The 21768-nt window shown below is 45.8% G+C and overlaps 1 protein-coding gene across 2 annotated transcripts in view; it reads right to left on the bottom strand.

Moving 5' to 3' along the window:
• Positions 1 to 21768, bottom strand: part of TGFB2 (transforming growth factor beta 2) — a 254239-nt gene that overhangs the window by 6659 nt on the left and 225812 nt on the right. For both annotated transcript variants that reach the window (XM_063919121.1, XM_063919122.1), the window contains 3 exons: positions 13124 to 13234; positions 7702 to 7879; positions 3291 to 3444 (listed from right to left, as the gene is read on the bottom strand). In XM_063919121.1, coding sequence (XP_063775191.1) covers positions 3291 to 3444; positions 7702 to 7879; positions 13124 to 13234 — 443 coding nt within the window. The remainder of the gene's footprint in view (positions 1 to 3290; positions 3445 to 7701; positions 7880 to 13123; positions 13235 to 21768) is intronic.

The following is a 21768-nucleotide window of genomic DNA, read 5'->3' as shown; positions in this document are numbered from 1 at the left end:
AATGAGGGGAGGGAGGGGCGCAGGCGGACAGAAATGGGCAGTCCAATACTATTTGCTTACCCAAAAATACAATAATAATCCATTATTTTTTATTATTATTATCGTTTGTATGGCGCCACAAGGGTTCTGCAGCGCCTCACAAGGGGCCTAATTCAGACCTGATCGCTACTATGCGAATTTGCAGAGGTTTGCAATCAGAAAGTCGCCACCAACACAGAGTGAATGACCGCCCCCTGCAAGTCTGCATACGCCGTGTGAAAAGCTTTGCAAACTCCGGCCAGATGCAAATCCGTTTGCAGCTCACTCTCCATCTAATGTGTTTTTTTGCACTCTGTGCAGTGTGTGCGCAGCCCGGGACTTACTCTTACAGTGCGATACAAACAGGCTGATCGGGGCCGGAGCAGACGTCACACACCCGCCCTGACAACGCTTGGCCACGTCTGCGTTTTCCCTGACACTCCCAGAAAATGGGCAGTTACCACCCACAAACGCCAGTTTTCTGTCAATCAGCCTGCGTTCACCCAGCGATAAAATAAAATGCAGGATTTTTTTGCAGTTTGGCCTTGCGCCTGTGCATTACAATCCGTACGCATGCGCGGTCATTCGATCAGCGAACAGGTCTGAATTAGGCCCATATTACATAAACACATGAGCAATACAAGAAAACAGCGACTTACAGTACAAGACAATGCAGGGTAAGTACAGGGTATATACACATCGCTGTATCAGGAGACAGGACACTGACATAAGCATCAGGGCGGCAGTAACCCAGGGTTATGTGCCGCTGGAGGAGAAGACAGTGTATAAAAGGGAAAAGCACAGAGAGGGCAGGGTTGTACTGAACAGCAGATTCTCAATGCTGACCTACAGGTTACAGTCAAGCTCTTTCCTTGCAAAGAAAATGTTTTACAAAATCCAACTGGAGACGAATTCTTACTCCTTCCCAAAAATCGTCACTAAGAAATATACTCAGATTTTGTACAATGCAACTATAATATAGGTAGAAAATTCTGATTAAAAACAGGCATAAAATGAATCTATAAATTGGCATTTCTCTCGTGCGCCTGAATGCGCTATTTATAAAGATAAAGTTGTGCTTGCTGCGCCAGCGGAAGTCCATAGGTTACACAGCGGCAACACGCAGGATTTTATAAGGATGCTATTAATAGGTTAGTAAAACACAACGTGACCTTTACCTACAGGTTCAGTCATCTGTGTAAGAGGGAGACAGAGGAGCCGTTCATGCCAGCGACAGTGGGCGCATTGTGTGACGCTCGCGCAGGCCTTCGGTGTACAGTAAATGCCCAACAGATAGTTACAAAGGTTTCTAAGAAAAGGCTCCTTAGGTAGTGAGAGCTTATCAGAGTGCTAGCTCATGCGTACAACTAAATACACGGGTTAGAGCACGCTTCCCTGATCAGTAATGTGCGTGGGGTGTTCACACGGACCCGTCCCACTCTGCTGTGGGTGCTGTAATGGGTTTTCTAAGGACAGTTATTCTGGATCGGCTGAAGATCTCTCACCCCCTTGGGCTGGTGCCCAGTGTGTGCCAGCGTCTCCAGCATAAAATCCCAGCATATGTCTGCGCAGCGGACGCACACACATACGGGTTATGCAGACCTGCACCAATCTGCCACTTATGTCCATCTCCACACGGACAGGTCCCTATAAGAAAGCTTATCGCTTGTGATTGGCTGCTTGTGATTGGTGCACTCTCCGTAGCGCGGGCACAGGTGTTTTAGCACGCTCTTGGTACATAGATACACCAGATGGAGATTTGCTGCTGTATTAGGAACGTTTTACAGATGCTTAATAATAAATGCAGAATTTGCAAACATGGGCCAAGCACGTGCATGTGATGTAGGCCTGGCATAAACCAGGAGCTTATCCAACTGGTGCCCACCTACATATGGAATCATACACGGCATGGCACTGCGGTGTGGGGGGCAGTGCCATGGTGATCTGAGTCTGAAGCTCCCCCCACCGACATCGCTGGCACACTCCCAATACTCAATAGCTTGCCGAGTAACATACATCCTCCAAAAGCAGGCACTCAGGGAACAGCCGTTTCCGGCAGCCAATGCAATGGTGTAGCTCACTGTCACATTGTACTCTGCATCAGTGGGAGCAGGGCTCTGGGCCGATTCCAGCGTCATACTCCCAGCAGCACTGCCCGGCGTGTACTACAGCAGCACTGCCCAGCGTGTACTACAGCAGCACTGCCCAGCGTGTACTACAGCAGCACTGCCCGGCGTGTACTACAGCAGCACTGCCCGGCGTGTACTACAGCAGCACTGCCCGGCGTGTACTACAGCAGCACTGTACTACAGCAGCACTGCCCGGCGTGTACTACAGCAGCACTGCCCGGCGTGTACTACAGCAGCACTGCCCGGCGTGTACTACAGCAGCACTGCCCGGCGTGTACTACAGCAGCACTGCCCGGCGTGTACTACAGCAGCACTGCCCGGCGTGTACTACAGCAGCACTGCCCGGCGTGTACTACAGCAGCACTGCCCGGCGTGTACTACAGCAGCACTGCCCGGCGTGTACTACAGCAGCACTGCCCGGCGTGTACTACAGCAGCACTGCCCGGCGTGTACTACAGCAGCACTGCCCGGCGTGTACTACAGCAGCACTGCCCGGCGTGTACTACAGCAGCACTGCCCGGCGTGTACTACAGCAGCACTGCCCAGCGTGTACTACAGCAGCACTACCCGGCGTGTACTACAGCAGCACTACCCGGCGTGTACTACAGCAGCACTACCCTGCGTGTACTACAGCAGCACTGCCCGGCGTGTACTACAGCAGCACTGCCCGGCGTGTACTACAGCATCACTACCCAGCGTGTACTACAGCAGCACTGCCCGGCGTGTACTACAGCAGCACTACCCAGCGTGTACTACAGCAGCACTGCCCGGCGTGTACTACAGCAGCACTGCCCAGCGTGTATTACAGCAGCACTGCCCAGCGTGTACTACAGCAGCACTACCCAGCGTGTACTACAGCAGCACTGCCCGGCATGTACTACAGCAGCACTGCCCGGCGTGTACTACAGCAGCACTACTGGCTGTAGGCTGCCATCCTAGAAAGCTAAATGCAGGCGCCATGGAGCCGCAACATTGCTGCAACCAGGGTACTGCTTTGTTTGGAATGGCACTGCCTGTGCACCCCTAGTTACAGCCATACATCAAGCAATATATATATATATAATCTATGTAGACATTAGAGACCCATTACAAGGGTTAGCAGATGTGTCATGTTCTTTGTCTGGTGACACTATGTGGACTCACCCGAGTGTGCTGGGTGTCAGAGCTCCATAAATACGGGCACGCTCCGGCACAAAAGTTTGCGTTATAACCTTTGGGTTCATGTATCCACCTCCATCCAAGGTCCCTCTTGAAGTCAATGTATAATGGACGTAAACAGCAATTGTCCTGGACATTCCTATCAAACAAAACAAGGACGTCAGAGGTACAGACACGAGTATAGGGAGACACTAGAGGTACAGACACGAGTATAGGGAGACACTAGAGGTACAGACATGAGTATAGGGAGACACTAGAGGCACAGACACGAGTATAGGGAGACACTAGAGGTACAGACACGAGTATAGGGAGACACTAGAGGTACAGACATGAGTATAGGGAGACACTAGAGGTACAGACACGAGTATAGGGAGACACTAGAGGCACAGACATGAGTATAGGGAGACACTAGAGGTACAGACACGAGTATAGGGAGACACTAGAGGCACAGACATGAGTATAGGGAGACACTAGAGGTACAGACACGAGTATAGGGAGACACTAGAGGCACAGACACGAGTATAGGGAGACACTAGAGGCACAGACACGAGTATAGGGAGACACTAGAGGTACAGACACGAGTATAGGGAGACACTAGAGGTACAGACACGAGTATAGGGAGACACTAGAGGCACAGACATGAGTATAGGGAGACACTAGAGGTACAGACACGAGTATAGGGAGACACTAGAGGCACAGACACGAGTATAGGGAGACACTAGAGGTACAGACACGAGTATAGGGAGACACTAGAGGCACAGACACGAGTATAGGGAGACACTAGAGGTACAGACACGAGTATAGGGAGACACTAGAGGCACAGACACGAGTATAGGGAGACACTAGAGGCGCAGACACGAGTATAGGGAGACACTAGAGGTGCAGACACGAGTATAGGGAGACACTAGAGGTACAGACACGAGTATAGGGAGACACTAGAGGTACAGACACGAGTATAGGGAGACACTAGAGGCACAGACACGAGTATAGGGAGACACTAGAGGTACAGACACGAGTATAGGGAGACACTAGAGGCACAGACACGAGTATAGGGAGACACTAGAGGCGCAGACACGAGTATAGGGAGACACTAGAGGTGCAGACACGAGTATAGGGAGACACTAGAGGTACAGACACGAGTATAGGGAGACACTAGAGGTACAGACACGAGTATAGGGAGACACTAGAGGCACAGACACGAGTATAGGGAGACACTAGAGGTGCAGACACGAGTATAGGGAGACACTAGAGGCGCAGACACGAGTATTGGGAGACACTAGAAGTACAGACACGAGTATAGGGAGACACTAGAGGCACAGACACGAGTATAGGGAGACACTAGAGGCACAGACACGAGTATAGGGAGACACTAGAGGCACAGACACGAGTATAGGGAGACGCTAGAGGCACAGACACGAGTATAGGGAGACGCTAGAGGCGCAGACACGAGTATAGGGAGACACTAGAGGCACAGACACGAGTATAGGGAGACACTAGAGGCGCAGACACGAGTATAGGGAGACACTAGAGGCACAGACACGAGTATAGGGAGACACTAGAGGCACAGACACGAGTATAGGGAGACACTAGAGGCACAGACATGAGTATAGGGAGACACTAGAGGTACAGACACGAGTATAGGGAGACACTAGAGGCACAGACACGAGTATAGGGAGACACTAGAGGCACAGACACGAGTATAGGGAGACACTAGAGGCACAGACACGAGTATAGGGAGACACTAGAGGCACAGACATGAGTATAGGGAGACACTAGAGGTACAGACACGAGTATAGAGAGACACTAGAGGCACAGACACGAGTATAGGGAGACACTAGAGGCGCAGACACGAGTATAGGGAGACACTAGAGGCACAGACATGAGTATAGGGAGACACTAGAGGCACAGACATGAGTATACCGACACAGACGTTTTAGAATACACCATTTGTTCAGTTTTTATTGAAAATTACAGTTTAATGTCTCAGTGACATTTGGATCATTTTGCTAGATGTTAGACAAAGTATCCGCTCCTAGTCGCCGGATGCACACGTGGCATCTTCCTATAATGGGAATCACATAGTGTTTGGGAAGAGCGTCCCCTCACAGATGTGCTGCATGGGTAGGATGCTTTGCTGTCACCCGTCTGTCCAATCATTGCACCATTTCAGGTCATTCACTGGACTTGAACTGTTCTAAAGCTTTGACCTGCAGTGTACATATACCATCCGCATTTATTTATTCTATATCCCTGCACCTGATCACGCATATGTGCCCCTGCACCTGACTACGCATTTGTGCACTTCTACCTGATTACATTACGCATCCATGCCCCTGCACCCGATTACGCATCTGTGCCCCTGCACCCGATTATGCATCTGTGCCCCTGCACCTGACTACACATCCGTGCCCTTGCGCCTCATCACGCATCTGTGCACTTCTACCTGATTACACATCTGTGTCCCTGTACCTGATTACGCACCTGCGTACCTGTACCTGATTATGCATCTGTGCACCTGTACCTGATTATGCATCTGTAGCTGATTATGCACCTGTGCTAATGTACTTGATTATGCATCTGTGCCCCAGCGCCTGATTAAGTATCTGTGCACCTGTACCTGATTATGCATCTGTGCACCTGCACCTGATTACGCACCTAAGCCCTTGCGCCTGATTACGCATCTGTGCACCTGTACCTGATTATGAATCTGTGCACCTGTACCTAATTACACATCTGTGTACCTGTACCTGATTACACTACGCATCCGTGCCCTTGCACCTGATTACGCATCTGTGCACCTGTATCTGATTTTGCATCTCTGCCCCTGCAACTGATTAAATATCTGTGCACCTGAACCTGATTATGCATCTGTGCACCTGTACCTGATTACACATCTGTGCCCCTGCACCTGATTATGCACCTATGCCCTTGCGCCTGATTACGCATCTGTGCACCTCTACCTGATTACACATCTGTGCCCTTGCGCCTGATTATGCATCTGTGCCCCTCTACCTGATTACGCTATGCATCTGTGCACCTCTACCTGATTACGCATCTGTGCCTCTGCACCTGATTACACATCTGTACCTCTGCACCTGATTATGCATCTGTGCACCTCTACCTGATTACACATCTGTGCCTTTGCACTTGATTACGCACCTATTCACTTGCGCCTGATTACGCATCTGTGCACCTCTACCTAATTACACTATGCATCTGTGCACCTCTACCTAATTACACTACGCATCTGTGCACCTCTACCTAATTACACTACGCATCTGTGCACCTCTACCTAATTACACTATGCATCTGTGCACCTCTACCTGACTACACTACGCATCTGTGCACCTTTACCTAATTACATTATGCATTTGTGCACCTCTACCTGATTACACTACGCATCTGTGCACCTCTACCTAATTACACTACGCATCTGTGCACCTCCACTGATTACACTACGCATCTGTGCACCTCTACCTAATTACACTACGCATCTGTGCACCTCTACCTAATTACACTACGCATCTGTGCACCTCTACCTAATTACACTATGCATCTGTGCACCTCTACCTGACTACACTACGCATCTGTGCACCTTTACCTAATTACATTATGCATTTGTGCACCTCTACCTGATTACACTACGCATCTGTGCACCTCTACCTAATTACACTACGCATCTGTGCACCTCTACCTGATTACACTACGCATCTGTGCACCTCTACCTAATTACACTATGCATCTGTGCACCTCTACCTGACTACACTACGCATCTGTGCACCTTTACCTAATTACACTATGCATCTGTGCACCTCTACCTGATTACACTACGCATCTGTGCACCTCTACCTAATTACATTATGCATTTGTGCACCTCTACCTGATTACACTACGCATCTGTGCACCTCTACCTAATTACACTATGCATCTGTGCACCTCTACCTGATTACACTACGCATCTGTGCACCTCTACCTAATTACATTATGCATCTGTGCACCCATACCTGATTACACTACGCATCTGTGCACCTCTACCTAATTACACTACGCATCTGTGCACCTCTACCTGATTACACTACGCATCTGTGCACCTCTACCTAATTACACTACGCATCTGTGCACCTCTACCTAATTACATTATGCATCTGTGCACCCATACCTGATTACACTACGCATCTGTGCACCTCTACCTAATTACACTACGCATCTGTGCACCTCTACCTAATTACATTATGCATCTGTGCACCCATACCTGATTACACTACGCATCTGTGCACCTCTACCTAATTACACTACGCATCTGTGCACCTCTACCTGATTACACTACGCATCTGTGCACCTCTACCTAATTACACTACGCATCTGTGCACCTCTACCTAATTACACATCTATGTACCTGAAGCAATAAGCGGCATCTAATGCCCGTTTCTTCCGCCGGCTGGATTGCTGGGATTCTTGTCTGTACGATGGCAGCAGCATTAGGAGCAGATGGGGGGTCTGGAGGTTATGCTTCTTCTGACCAGTCTTTAGCGTTTTGGGGTCCACCATGGAATATGAGAAGGGGTCATCAATACCTTTTGAGAGACACATAAATATAGTTTAATAACACAAACATACAAATCACTTTTGGCCTATATAAAATGTCTATGTGATATTCTCTCATTATGTAGCTTAGGGGGACATTTACTAAGCAGTGATAAGAGTGGAGAAGTGAGCCAGTGGAGAATTTTCCCCATCAACCAATCAGCAGCTCTGTATCATTTTATAGTATGCAAATTATAGATGTTACTTCAGTGCTGATTGGTTGCCATGGGCAACTTCTCCACTGGATCACTTCTCCGCTCTTATCACTGCTTAGTAAATGTCCCCCTTAGTAACAGATCAGCTGGAGAAAGTTCATTCTGCCCACCATCCTCAGAACACAGCTGGCATGCTTAGACGAGGCAGGAGGGCTCCTGTCACCCTTACTCAGGCATGACTACCCTGCCCGAAACAGTAATGTATATACGTGATAGCGCTGTCTAGTCTATACCCTAGCCCACACATCACCACAAGAACCGCAGGAAATACTGAGGTAAATGTCCCTTTAAATTCCCTTCATATTTTTTCGGCTCCACTTTCAGCCATAGAAAATGTGCTAACACTACTCCCGCGCTCCCTCCACCAGGGTAAGGCTGTGCCCCCATGTTCCTCATCATGACTTATTTTGGAAAAGAAACTTCCCCTAAACCTTGTGGAAACACGTTATGTACTTTAGGGATTACTTCATGTATCCCTCTGTTCTTTCTCCTGAGCTCCGGCCTCAGACGCTGCCATTGTGCCACATCTCTCTGGAACTTCTCTAGTTCAGCAAAATATTTCTATAGATGACGTTTCTAAAGCATAACTCATAAAGTAAAAAGTTTCCAAATGGGTGGCACCTATACGCCTGTATTGTACGTCCTCTACACCTATACGCCTGTATTGTACGTCCTCTACACCTATACGCCTGTATTGTACGTCCTGTATACCTGTATTGTATGTCCTCTACACCTATACGCCTGTATTGTACGTCCTCTACACCTATACGCCTGTATTGTACGTCCTGTATACCTGTATTGTATGTCCTCTACACCTATACGTCTGTATTGTATGTCCTCTACACCTATACGTCTGTATTGTATGTCCTCTACACCTATACGCCTGTATTGTACGTCCTGTATACCTGTATTGTATGTCCTCTACACCTATACGCCAGTATTGTATGTCCTCTATGTCTGTATTGTATGTCCTCTACACCTATACGCCTGTATTGTACGTCCTCTACACCTATACGCCTGTATTGTACGTCCTCTACACCTATACGCCTGTATTGTATGTCCTCTACACCTATACGCCTGTATTGTACGTCCTCTACACCTATACGCCTGTATTGTATGTCCTCTACACCTATACGCCTGTATTGTATGTCCTCTACACCTTTACGCCTGTATTGTATGTCCTCTACACCTATACGCCTGTATTGTACGTCCTGTATACCTGTATTGCATGTCCTCTACACCTATACGCCTGTATTGTATGTCCTCTACACCTATACGCCTGTATTGTACGTCCTGTATACCTGTATTGTATGTCCTCTACACCTATACGCCTGTATTGTATGTCCTCTATGTCTGTATTGTATGTCCTCTATGTCTGTATTGTACGTCCTGTATACCTGTATTGTATGTCCTCTACACCTATACGCCTGTATTGTATGTCCTCTATGTCTGTATTGTATGTCCTCTACACCTATACGCCTGTATTGTATGTCATCTATGTCTGTATTGTACGTCCTGTATACCTGTATTGTATGTCCTCTACACCTATACGCCTGTATTGTATGTCCTCTACACCTGTACTGTACGTCCTCTACACCTTTACATCTGTATTCTACGTCCTCTACACCTGTATTCTACGTCCTCTACACCTGCACACCTGTATTGTACGTCCTCTACTCCAGTACACCTGTATTGTATGTCCTCTACACCTTTACACCTGTATTCTACGTCCTCTACACCTGTACACCTGTATTGTACGTCCTCTACTCCTGCACACCTGTATTGTACTTCCTCTACACCTGTACACCTGTATTGTACGTCCTCTACACCTGCACACCTGTATTGTGCATCCTCTACACCTGTATTGTACGTCCTCTGCACCTGTATTGTACGTCCTCTACACCTGCCCACCTGTATTGTATGTTCTCTACACCTGTACACCTGTATTGTACGTCCTCTACACCTTTACACCTGTATTCTACGTCCTCTACACCTGTATTGTACGTCCTCTACACCTGCCCACCTGTATTGTATGTTCTCTACACCTGTACACCTGTATTGTACGTCCTCTACACCTGCCCACCTGTATTGTATGTTCTCTACACCTGTACACCTGTATTGTATGTCCTCTACACCTTTACACCTGTATTCTACGTCCTCTACACCTGTATTGTGCATCCTCTACACCTGCACACCTGTATTGTACTTCCTCTACACCTGTATTGTACTTCCTCTACACCTGTACACCTGTATTGTACGTCCTCTACACCTGTATTGTACTTCCTCTACACCTGTACACCTGTATTGTGCATCCTCTACACCTGTACACCTGTATTGTACTTCCTCTACACCTGCACACCTGTATTGTACTTCCTCTACACCTGTACACCTGTATTGTGCATCCTCTACACCTGTATTGTATGTCCTCTACACCTATACGCCTGTATTGTATGTCCTCTATGTCTGTATTGTATGTCCTCTATGTCTGTATTGTATGTCCTCTACACCTATACGCCTGTATTGTATGTCCTCTATGTCTGTATTGTACGTCCTGTATACCTGTATTGTATGTCCTCTACACCTATACGCCTGTATTGTATGTCCTCTACACCTGTACTGTACGTCCTCTACACCTTTACATCTGTATTCTACGTCCTCTACACCTGTATTCTACGTCCTCTACACCTGCACACCTGTATTGTACGTCCTCTACACCTTTACATCTGTATTGTACGTCCTCTACTCCAGTACACCTGTATTGTATGTCCTCTACACCTTTACACCTGTATTCTACGTCCTCTACACCTGCCCACCTGTATTGTATGTTCTCTACACCTGTACACCTGTATTGTATGTCCTCTACACCTTTACAACTGTATTCTACGTCCTCTACACCTGCACACCTGTATTGTGCATCCTCTACACCTGTACTGTACGTCCTCTGCACCTGTATTGTACGTCCTCTACACCTGCCCACCTGTATTGTATGTTCTCTACACCTGTACACCTGCACTGTACGTTCTCTACACCTTTACATCTGTATTGTACATCCTCTACACCTGTACTGTACGTCCTCTGCACCTGTATTGTATGTTCTCTACACCTGTACACCTGTATTGTATTGTTCTCTACACCTGTACACCTGCACTGTACGTTCTCTACACCTTTACATCTGTATTGTACATCCTCTACACCTGTATTGTACGTCTTCTACACCTGCACAACTGTATTATATGTCCTCTACACCTGTACTGTATGTCCACTACACCTGTACACCTATACTGCACGTCCTCTACACCTTTATATCTGTATTGTATGTCCTCTACACCTGTACACCTGTATTGTACGTCCTCTACAACTGTACTGTACGTCCTGTACACATGTATTGTATGTCCTTTACACCTTTACATCTGCATTGTACGTCCTCTACGCTTGCACACCTGTCTTGTACGTCTTCTACACCTGTATTGTACGTCCTCTACACCTGTACACGTGTATTGTACGTCATTTACACCTGTATTATAGGTTCTCTACATATCTACAACTGTATTGTAGTGTTTTTTTTACATCCCTACACCTGTACACCTGTATTATAGGTTCTCTACACCTGTACACCTGTATTGTAGGTTCTCTACACCTGTACATCTGTATTATAGGTTCTCTACACCTGTACATCTGTATTATAGGTTCTCTACACCTGTACATCTGTATTATAGGTTCTCTACACCTGTACATCTGTATTATAGGTTCTCTACACCTGTACATCTGTATTATAGGTTCTCTACAGCTATACACCTGTACTGTGGGTTCTCTACACCTATATTTTAGGTTCTCTACACCTACAGTATACATATGTATTGTAGGTTTTCTACACCTATACACCTGTATTTTGGGTTCTCTATACCTGTACACCTGTATTGTAGGTTCTCTACACCTGTATTGTAGGTTCGCTATACCTGTAATACCTGTAGTATGATAACTACATATACATGGCTAGCTGTAGCACAGCATACAAATCTGCAGGTTGTTATATGTACTTACCATTGTTCTATCTATCCACCTACTAACATTATACCTAGTGATAAAGCCATTATGCTCGTTCTCTTGTATCTCATTACCGCACATTACCTCCGCATCCTCTACACACTGACATACTCATATATATCAGCTGCATCTGATATATTACTTTATTATTATTATTATCTTCCTTTATTTATATGGCGCCACAAGGGATCCGCAGCGCCCACTACACAGTACATAATCAAATGAGCAGACAAAACAGCACTTACAGTACAAGACAATATAGGAGAGGTATAGAAAACCCGGGGTCAGGTGCCATCAGAGGGAGTATAAGTGTACGTAAGAGAAGGAAAGGCACATGAGGAAGGAGGGCCCTGCTCTTGCCAGCTTACATCTGATTTATTGCTAGACATTATATTTTTTCATTGATACATGTTATTTTCCCTAACACCAGGGTAATTAGTGATTAGGGGTATGATTCCGAGCAGCAAGCGGACAGTTCTCCGTACGGCTGCAGCATCCCACTTACCACCTTATGCTAATGCGCAAATCTGACCGTGTACGCCAAAGACCGTGCGTCTGCCTGTCCCGCCTGCTATATTCATATCCACAGCCGGGGTACCATCATTAGTATCTGGCTTACACCCACCCCACGCTGGCATCCCATTTACAGCCACACGCTATGATACGCCCATCGCGCTCCTATGATACGCCCATCACGCTCCTGTGACACGCCCACCAGACACAACAGTTGCAGATGTAGCCATCTTTGCAGCGATGCGGCTTGCTGCATGCCCGCGACTACTCACAGCCAGCGATCGCTCCATTCATTCCTAATGGAGTTCATTTAGCGTTCGCCGGCTGAGAATAGTCACAACCCGGCACGCCATGCAGCAAGCTGCATCGCAGTAAGATAATCATGTCTACATCTGTACGTGTGTCAGCGCACTGTGTGTCGGCGTATTGTATGTCAGTGCACTGTATGTCGGCGTACTGTACCTGCAAACCTGGTCTCCAGCTCCTCACTCTTATTGGGGATGATATAGTTATTGGAAGGTATGAAGGTGCAGCAAGGGCAGTGTAAACTGATCTTAAATCCAAGATTTCGATCTGGAAGACAATACAATGACAGTGACACATGTAATACTGGCTGTGACACATGTAATACTGCGTGTAATACTGGCTGTGACATGTGTAATAGTGGCTGTGACGCGTGTAATACTGGCTGTGATGCGTGTAATACTGGCTGTGACACATGTAATACTGCGTGTAATACTGGCTGTGACATGTGTAATACTGGCTGTGACGCGTGTAATACTGGCTGTGATGCGTGTAATACTGGCTGTGACACATGTAATACTGCGTGTAATACTGGCTGTGACATGTGTAATACTGGCTGTGACGCGTGTAATACTGGCTGTGACGCGTGTAATACTGGCTGTGACGCATGTAATACTGGCTGTGACGCATGTAATACTGGCTGTGACGCGTGTAATACTGGCTGTGACACATGTAATACTGTGTGTAATACTGGCTGTGACACATGTAATACTGCGTGTAATACTGGCTGTGACACGTGTAATACTGGCTGTGACGCGTGTAATACTGCCTGTGACACATGTAATACTGGCTGTGACACATGTTATACTGGCTGTGACACGTGTAATACTGGCTGAGTGTGCACAGAACAGATACATGATGTGACACGTGTAAAACTGGCTGAGTGTGCACAGAACAGATATATGATGTGACACGTGTAATACTGGCTGAGTGTGCACAGAACAGATACATGATGTGACACGTGTAATACTGGCTGAGTGTGCACAGAACAGATATATGATGTGACAGGTGTAATACTGGCTGAGAGTGCACAGAACAGATATATGATGTGACACGTGTAATACTGGCTGAGTGTGCACAGCACAGATATATGATGTGACACGTGTAATACTGGCTGAGTGTGCACAGAACAGATATATGATGTGACACGTGTAATACTGGCTGAGTGTGCACAGCACAGATATATGATGTGACACGTGTAATACTGGCTGAGTGTGCACAGAACAGATACATAATGTGACACGTGTAATACTGGCTGAGTGTGCACAGAACAGATATATGATGTGACAGGTGTAATACTGGCTGAGTGTGCACAGAACAGATATATGATGTGACACGTGTAATACTGGCTAAGTGTGCACAGAACAGATATATGATGTGACACGTGTAATACTGGCTCAGTGTGCACAGAACAGATATATGATGTGACACGTGTAATACTGGCTGAGTGTGCACAGAACAGATATATGATGTGATACGTGTAATACTGGCTGAGTGTGCACAGCACAGATATATGATGTGACACGTGTAATACTGGCTGGGTGTGCACAGAACAGATATATGATGTGACACGTGTAATACTGGCTGAGTGTGCATAGAACAGATATATGATGTGACACGTGTAATACTGGCTGAGTGTGCACAGAACAGATACATGATGTGACACGTGTAATACTGGCTGAGTGTGCACAGAACAGATATATGATGTGACACGTGTAATACTGGCTGAGTGTGCACAGAACAGATACATGATGTGACACGTGTAATACTGGCTGAGTGTGCACAGAACAGATATATGATGTGACACGTGTAATACTGGCTGAGTGTGCACAGAACAGATATATGATGTGACACGTGTAATACTGGCTGAGTGTGCACAGAACAGATACACGATGTGACACGTGTAATACTGGCTGAGTGTGCACAGAACAGATATATGATGTGACACGTGTAATACTGGCTGAGTGTGCACAGAACAGATATATGATGTGACAGGTGTAATACTGCTGAGTGTGCACAGAACAGATATATGATGTGACACGTGTAATACTGGCTGAGTGTGCACAGCACAGATATATGATGTGACACGTGTAATACTGGCTGAGTGTGCACAGCACAGATATATGATGTGACACGTGTAATACTGGCTGAGTGTGCACAGAACAGATATATGATGTGACAGGTGTAATACTGGCTGAGTGTGCACAGAACAGATATATGATGTGACAGGTGTAATACTGGCTGAGTGTGCACAGAACAGATACATAATGTGACACGTGTAATACTGGCTGAGTGTGCACAGAACAGATATATGATGTGACAGGTGTAATACTGGCTGAGTGTGCACAGAACAGATACATGATGTGACAGGTGTAATACTGGCTGAGTGTGCACAGAACAGATACATGATGTGACAGGTGTAATACTGGCTGAGTGTGCACAGAACAGATACATGATGTGACACGTGTAATACTGGCTGAGTGTGCACAGAACAGATATATGATGTGACACGTGTAATACTGGCTGAGTGTGCACAGAACAGATACATGATGTGACACGTGTAATACTGGCTGAGTGTGCACAGAACAGATACATGATGTGACACGTGTAATACTGGCTGAGTGTGCACAGAACAGATACATGATGTGACAGGTGTAATACTGGCTGAGTGTGCACAGAACAGATATATGATGTGACAGGTGTAATACTGGCTGAGTGTGCACAGAACAGATATATGATGTGACACGTGTAATACTGGCTGAGTGTGCACAGAACAGATACATGATGTGACACGTGTAATACTGGCTGAGTGTGCACAGAACAGGTATATGATGTGACAGGTGTAACACTGGCTGAGTGTGCACAGAACAGATATATGATGTGACAGGTGTAATACTGCCGAGTGTGCACAGAACAGATATATGATGTGACACGTGTAATACTGGCTGAGTGTGCACAGCACAGATATATGATGTGACACGTGTAATACTGGCTGAGTGTGCACAGAACAGATATATGATGTGACACGTGTAATACTGGCTGAGTGTGCACAGAACAGATATATGATGTGACACGTGTAATACTGGCTGAGTGTGCACAGAACAGATATATGATGTGACAGGTGTAATACTGGCTGAGTGTGCACATAACAGATACATAATGTGACACGTGTAATACTGGCTGAGTGTGCACAGAACAGATATATGATGTGACAGGTGTAATACTGGCTGAGTGTGCACAGAACAGATACATGATCTGACAGGTGTAATACTGGATGAGTGTGCACAGAACAGATACATGATGTGACACGTGTAATACTGGCTGAGTGTGCACAGAACAGATATATGATGTGACACGTGTAATACTGGCTGAGTGTGCACAGAACAGATACATGATGTGACACGTGTAATACTGGCTGAGTGTGCACAGAACAGATACATGATGTGACACGTGTAATACTGGCTGAGTGTGCACAGAACAGATATATGATGTGACACGTGTAATACTGGCTGAGTGTGCACAGAACAGATATATGATGTGACACGTGTAATACTTGCTGAGTGTGCACAGAACAGATATATGATGTGACACGTGTAATACTGGCTGAGTGTGCACAGAACAGATACATGATGTGACACGTGTAATACTGGCTGAGTGTGCACAGAACAGATACATGATGTGACACGTGTAATACTGGCTGAGTGTGCACAGAACAGATACATGATGTGACACGTGTAATACTGGCTGAGTGTGCACAGAACAGATATATGATGTGACACGTGTAATACTGGCTGAGTGTGCACAGAACAGATACATGATGTGACAGGTGTAATACTGGCTGAGTGTGCACAGAACAGATACATGATGTGACACGTGTAATACTGGCTGAGTGTGCACAGAACAGATACATGATGTGACACGTGTAATACTGGCTGAGTGTGCACAGAACAGATACATGATGTGACACGTGTAATACTGGCTGAGTGTGCACAGAACAGATATATGATGTGACAGGTGTAATACTGGCTGAGTGTGCATAGAACAGATATATGATGTGACATGTGTAATACTGGCTGAGTGTGCACAGAACAGATATATGATGTGACACGTGTAATACTGGCTGAGTGTGCACAGAACAGATACATGATGTGACACGTGTAATACTGGCTGAGTGTGCACAAAACAGATATATGATGTGACACGTGTAATACTGGCTGAGTGTGCACAGAACAGATATATGATGTGACACGTGTAATACTGGCTGAGTGTGCACAGAACAGATACATAATGTGACACGTGTAATACTGGCTGAGTGTGCACAGAACAGATATATGATGTGACACGTGTAATACTGGCTGAGTGTGCACAGAACAGATACACGATGTGACACGTGTAATACTGGCTGAGTGTGCACAGAACAGATATATGATGTGACACGTGTAATACTGGCTGAGTGTGCACAGAACAGATATATGATGTGACAGGTGTAATACTGCTGAGTGTGCACAGAACAGATATATGATGTGACACGTGTAATACTGGCTGAGTGTGCACAGCACAGATATATGATGTGACACGTGTAATACTGGCTGAGTGTGCACAGCACAGATATATGATGTGACACGTGTAATACTGGCTGAGTGTGCACAGAACAGATATATGATGTGACAGGTGTAATACTGGCTGAGTGTGCACAGAACAGATATATGATGTGACAGGTGTAATACTGGCTGAGTGTGCACAGAACAGATACATAATGTGACACGTGTAATACTGGCTGAGTGTGCACAGAACAGATATATGATGTGACAGGTGTAATACTGGCTGAGTGTGCACAGAACAGATACATGATGTGACAGGTGTAATACTGGCTGAGTGTGCACAGAACAGATACATGATGTGACAGGTGTAATACTGGCTGAGTGTGCACAGAACAGATATATGATGTGACACGTGTAATACTGGCTGAGTGTGCACAGAACAGATACATGATGTGACACGTGTAATACTGGCTGAGTGTGCACAGAACAGATATATGATGTGACACGTGTAATACTGGCTGAGTGTGCACAGAACAGATATATGATGTGACACGTGTAATACTGGCTGAGTGTGCACAGAACAGATACATGATGTGACACGTGTAATACTGGCTGAGTGTGCACAGAACAGATACATGATGTGACACGTGTAATACTGGCTGAGTGTGCACAGAACAGATATATGATGTGACAGGTGTAATACTGGCTGAGTGTGCACAGAACAGATACATAATGTGACACGTGTAATACTGGCTGAGTGTGCACAGAACAGATACATGATGTGACACGTGTAATACTGGCTGAGTGTGCACAGAACAGATACATGATGTGACAGGTGTAATACTGGCTGAGTGTGCACAGAACAGATACATGATGTGACACGTGTAATACTGGCTGAGTGTGCACAGAACAGATATATGATGTGGCACGTGTAATACTGGCTGAGTGTGCACAGAACAGATACATGATGTGACAGGTGTAATACTGGCTGAGTATGCACAGAACAGATACATGATGTGACAGGTGTAATACTGGCTGAGTGTGCACAGAACAGATATATGATGTGACACGTGTAATACTGGCTGAGTGTGCACAGAACAGATACATGATGTGACACGTGTAATACTGGCTGAGTGTGCACAGAACAGATATATGATGTGACACGTGTAATACTGGCTGAGTGTGCACAGAACAGATATATGATGTGACACGTGTAATACTGGCTGAGTGTGCACAGAACAGATACATGATGTGACACGTGTAATACTGGCTGAGTGTGCACAGAACAGATACATGATGTGACAGGTGTAATACTGGCTGAGTGTGCACAGAACAGATATATGATGTGACACGTGTAATACTGGCTGAGTGTGCACAGAACAGATACACGATGTGACACGTGTAATACTGGCTGAGTGTGCACAGAACAGATATATGATGTGACACGTGTAATACTGGCTGAGTGTGCACAGAACAGATATATGATGTGACAGGTGTAATACTGCTGAGTGTGCACAGAACAGATAAATGATGTGACACGTGTAATACTGGCTGAGTGTGCACAGCACAGATATATGATGTGACACGTGTAATACTGGCTGAGTGTGCACAGCACAGATATATGATGTGACACGTGTAATACTGGCTGAGTGTGCACAGAACAGATATATGATGTGGCACGTGTAATACTGGCTGAGTGTGCACAGAACAGATATATGATGTGACAGGTGTAATACTGGCTGAGTGGGCACAGAACAGATATATGATGTGACACGTGTAATACTGGCTGAGTGTGCACAGAACAGATACATGATGTGACACGTGTAATACTGGCTGAGTGTGCACAGAACAGGTATATGACGTGACACGTGTAACACTGGCTGAGTGTGCACAGAACAGATATATGATGTGACAGGTGTAATAATGCTGAGTGTGCACAGAACAGATATATGATGTGACACGTGTAATACTGGCTGAGTGTGCACAGCACAGATATATGATGTGACACGTGTAATACTGGCTGAGTGTGCACAGAACAGATATATGATGTGACACGTGTAATACTGGCTGAGTGTTCACAGAACAGATATATGATGTGACACGTGTAATACTGGCTGAGTGTGCACAGAACAGATATATGATGTGACAGGTGTAATACTGGCTGAGTGTGCACATAACAGATACATAATGTGACACGTGTAATACTGGCTGAGTGTGCACAGAACAGATATATGATGCGACAGGTGTAATACTGGCTGAGTGTGCACAGAACAGATACATGATGTGACAGGTGTAATACTGGCTGAGTGTGCACAGAACAGATACATAATGTGACACGTGTAATACTGGCTGAGTGTGCACAGAACAGATATATGATGTGACAGGTGTAATACTGGCTGAGTGTGCACAGAACAGATACATGATGTGACAGGTGTAATACTGGCTGAGTGTGCACAGAACAGATATATGATGTGACACGTGTAATACTGGCTGAGTGTGCACAGAACTGATACATGATGTGACACGTGTAATACTGGCTGAGTGTGCACAGAACAGATACATGATGTGACACGTGTAATACTGGCTGAGTGTGCACAGAACAGATATATGATGTGACACGTGTAATACTGGCTGAGTGTGCACAGAACAGATACATGATGTGACACGTGTAATACTGGCTGAGTGTGCACAGAACAGATACATGATGTGACACGTGTAATACTGGCTGAGTGTGCACAGAACAGATATATGATGTGACACGTGTAATACTGGCTGAGTGTGCACAGAACAGATACATGATGTGACACGTGTAATACTGGCTGAGTGTGCACAGAACAGATACATGATGTGACACGTGTAATACTGGCTGAGTGTGCACAGAACAGATACATGATGTGACAGGTGTAATACTGGCTGAGTGTGCACAGAACAGATATATGATGTGACAGGTGTAATACTGGCTGAGTGGGCACAGAACAGATATATGATGTGACACGTGTAATACTGGCTGAGTGTGCACAGAACAGATACATGATGTGACACGTGTAATACTGGCTGAGTGTGCACAGAACAGGTATATGACGTGACACGTGTAACACTGGCTGAGTGTGCACAGAACAGATATATGATGTGACACGTGTAATACTGGCTGAGTGTGCACAGCACAGATATATGATGTGACACGTGTAATACTGGCTGAGTGTGCACAGAACAGATATATGATGTGACACGTGTAATACTGGCTGAGTGTTCACAGAACAGATATATGATGTGACACGTGTAATACTGGCTGAGTGTGCACAGAACAGATATATGATGTGACAGGTGTAATACTGGCTGAGTGTGCACATAACAGATACATAATGTGACACGTGTAATACTGGCTGAGTGTGCACAGAACAGATATATGATGTGACAGGTGTAATACTGGCTGAGTGTGCACAGAACAGATATATGATGTGACAGGTGTAATACTGGCTGAGTGTGCACAGAACAGATACATAATGTGACACGTGTAATACTGGCTGAGTGTGCACAGAACAGATATATGATGTGACAGGTGTAATACTGGCTGAGTGTGCACAGAACAGATACATGATGTGACAGGTGTAATACTGGCTGAGTGTGCACAGAACAGATACATGATGTGACAGGTGTAATACTGGCTGAGTGTGCACAGAACAGATATATGATGTGACACGTGTAATACTGGCTGAGTGTGCACAGAACAGATATATGATGTGACACGTGTAATACTGGCTGAGTGTGCACAGAACAGATACATGATGTGACACGTGTAATACTGGCTGAGTGTGCACAGAACAGATATATGATGTGACACGTGTAATACTGGCTGAGTGTGCACAGAACAGATACATGATGTGACACGTGTAATACTGGCTGAGTGTGCACAGAACAGATACATGATGTGACACGTGTAATACTGGCTGAGTGTGCACAGAACAGATATATGATGTGACACGTGTAATACTGGCTGAGTGTGCACAGAACAGATACATGATGTGACACGTGTAATACTGGCTGAGTGTGCACAGAACAGATACATGATGTGACATGTGTAATACTGGCTGAGTGTGCACAGAACAGATACATGATGTGACAGGTGTAATACTGGCTGAGTGTGCACAGAACAGATATATGATGTGACAGGTGTAATACTGGCTGAGTGTGCACAGAACAGATATATGATGTGACACGTGTAATACTGGCTGAGTGTGCACAGAACAGATACATGATGTGACA

The sequence above is a fragment of the Pseudophryne corroboree genome, chromosome 4, assembly GCF_028390025.1.
Source record: "Pseudophryne corroboree isolate aPseCor3 chromosome 4, aPseCor3.hap2, whole genome shotgun sequence".
Lineage (NCBI taxonomy): Eukaryota > Metazoa > Chordata > Amphibia > Anura > Myobatrachidae > Pseudophryne > Pseudophryne corroboree.
Note: the sequence above shows the minus strand (reverse complement) of the source record. Positions and strands in the feature narration are given on the sequence as shown.